Source organism: Priapulus caudatus, unplaced genomic scaffold (assembly GCF_000485595.1).
Source record: "Priapulus caudatus unplaced genomic scaffold, Priapulus_caudatus-5.0.1 Scaffold2828, whole genome shotgun sequence".
NCBI lineage: Eukaryota > Metazoa > Priapulida > Priapulimorpha > Priapulimorphida > Priapulidae > Priapulus > Priapulus caudatus.
In genome coordinates, this window is record NW_014579889.1 from 16,981 (window position 1) to 18,858 (window position 1,878).

The following is a 1,878-nucleotide window of genomic DNA, read 5'->3' on the forward strand; positions in this document are numbered from 1 at the left end:
CCCCGCCCCCGCCGTCTCACGACCCCGCCCAGCCCCGCCTCACCGTCTCACGACCCCGCCCCGCCCCGCCTCACCGTCTCACCTCGCTGTGTGGTGTCAGACAGGCGTCCATCACCGTGACGACGCGCGCCTCGACGACGGTGTGGTCGACGCGCAGCAGCTGCAGCATGCAGCGCCCCCACGCGGCGCTCCCGTGGGCGTCGCCGTCGCACGCGAGCAGTGAGGTGACCCGCTCCTCCATCCAGCATCGCTCGTCCTCCCGCCCAGCGTCATCGATCGCCTGCCAACAACGCACAACAACCACCCGCCACCCATGTAGGATTAGTCAAACAGCTGGACTCGACTATGGACACGACTACAGCTGGACTATGGGCAGAATGCGAGGCTGCGCTGTACTGCTGATCTGCCAGCTGTTGTGAGAAATCCCTAACCCTAACCTGAGCACTATTGCTAACCCTAGTATATAACAGTGTTTCCCCTGCCTGGCCAAAAAGGTCTGTGAGGTGGTGAATGTTTTTTGTGATGTGTTTGCAAAGCGAGCAGCGCAGGTGCTGGCCAAGCTACGGGGGTCCGGGGGGGCATGCTCCCCCGGGAAATTTGTGAAAAAATGGTGTAAGTTGGTGCATTCTAAGCTATTCTGAACACATTGTATACGACTCTTGATTCTCTTTTTCAAGTTGTCAAAAGTTTCGTCAGCGAGGCGGTGTTTTGGACAAAGTGTTGTGGCGGCTGAGAATTTGAGCAAGGCGGCCCGCCTCGCTCGTGTCAATGCAGGGAAAACACTGTATATAATAGGGGTTTATCGGTTTTTAAAGGTTCCCTGGTATGACAAAAATCGGACATACATCCCCTGTATGATATATTATATTATATAGATGGGCTGCAGCTAGATGGCGCTGCTAGGTGTGGCGCTCACCTGTCCGAACACGGCGCACGCGTGTGCGACGCCGAGCAGCTCAGCCGACGCCGCGAGCCGACACTCCGCATCCCCCGTGAGCTCCACAGCCTCCCACAGGTACCTCAGCATCCTGAAGCCGGCGCTGGCTTCCGCATCCCTGCCGAGGAATGATCCCCTCATAAATAATGCGACATTTAACCGGCGCGTGGTCAATGTTATTATCAGCACTAGTTAGAGCACAAATGCTGCGACTCTATGCGAACTACGTACCAAGATTATTTAAAATCATATTTAAAGTAATTAATTATTTTTATTATAATTTTTTATGATATATTTTTTATAATTTTTATTTTATTTTTATTTTTTTAATAAAAAAAATTGAATTTTACTGGCTCCACTCTCGTCAGCACTTATCTGTATCTCTTCACTCGTCTGCTCATGGTGTCACTATCGCTCACCCGTAGCTCTTCATGAATGCTTCGAGGAAGAGAGGGAGGTAGTCGATGATGGCGTCGCGATCGTCGCCCGCGCCGCATCGCACGCCGGACACCAGACACTGCATCGCGTGGTCGACGTGCTTCGGAGGCTGCAGCTTCGTCGCCTCGGCAACGTAGCGCGCACTCAGGAAGACGAGGTAGCTGTGGGCGTGGTCGCTGGAAGCGCAGACGAAAGAATAGTCTCAGAATACCGTCAGGTGGGATTAGCTCTCCTATCCAGAGGGGACCTATCCCCCACATCACCCCCATCCCTCCCTAACGGGAAAAGTGCACAAATCCGGAAGCAGAGAGTTGCATCCCTGACGAGTATTAACGTGTCCTCTACACACAAGACTAGTTAACAGCTTTTCTTTTTCTTCGACTAGGAGAAGTACATGATACGCCAATCTATGCATGCAACCCCACATGCACGAATGCACCTACACAAGTATACGTCCAAGCACCAACGCACGCACGCACACCCACGCACACCCTCCCACCCCC

At 53.3% G+C, this 1,878-nt stretch overlaps 1 protein-coding gene across 1 annotated transcript in view; it reads right to left on the minus strand.

Annotated features, from left to right (window-relative positions):
• LOC106819101 (unhealthy ribosome biogenesis protein 2 homolog) overlaps positions 1 to 1,878 on the minus strand; it is an 11,921-nt gene that overhangs the window by 4,343 nt on the left and 5,700 nt on the right. The window contains exons 7-9 of the mRNA XM_014823764.1: positions 1,357 to 1,551; positions 917 to 1,055; positions 83 to 280 (exon numbers count right to left, since the gene is read on the minus strand). Of these exons, the coding sequence (XP_014679250.1) occupies positions 83 to 280; positions 917 to 1,055; positions 1,357 to 1,551 (532 nt within the window). The remainder of the gene's footprint in view (positions 1 to 82; positions 281 to 916; positions 1,056 to 1,356; positions 1,552 to 1,878) is intronic.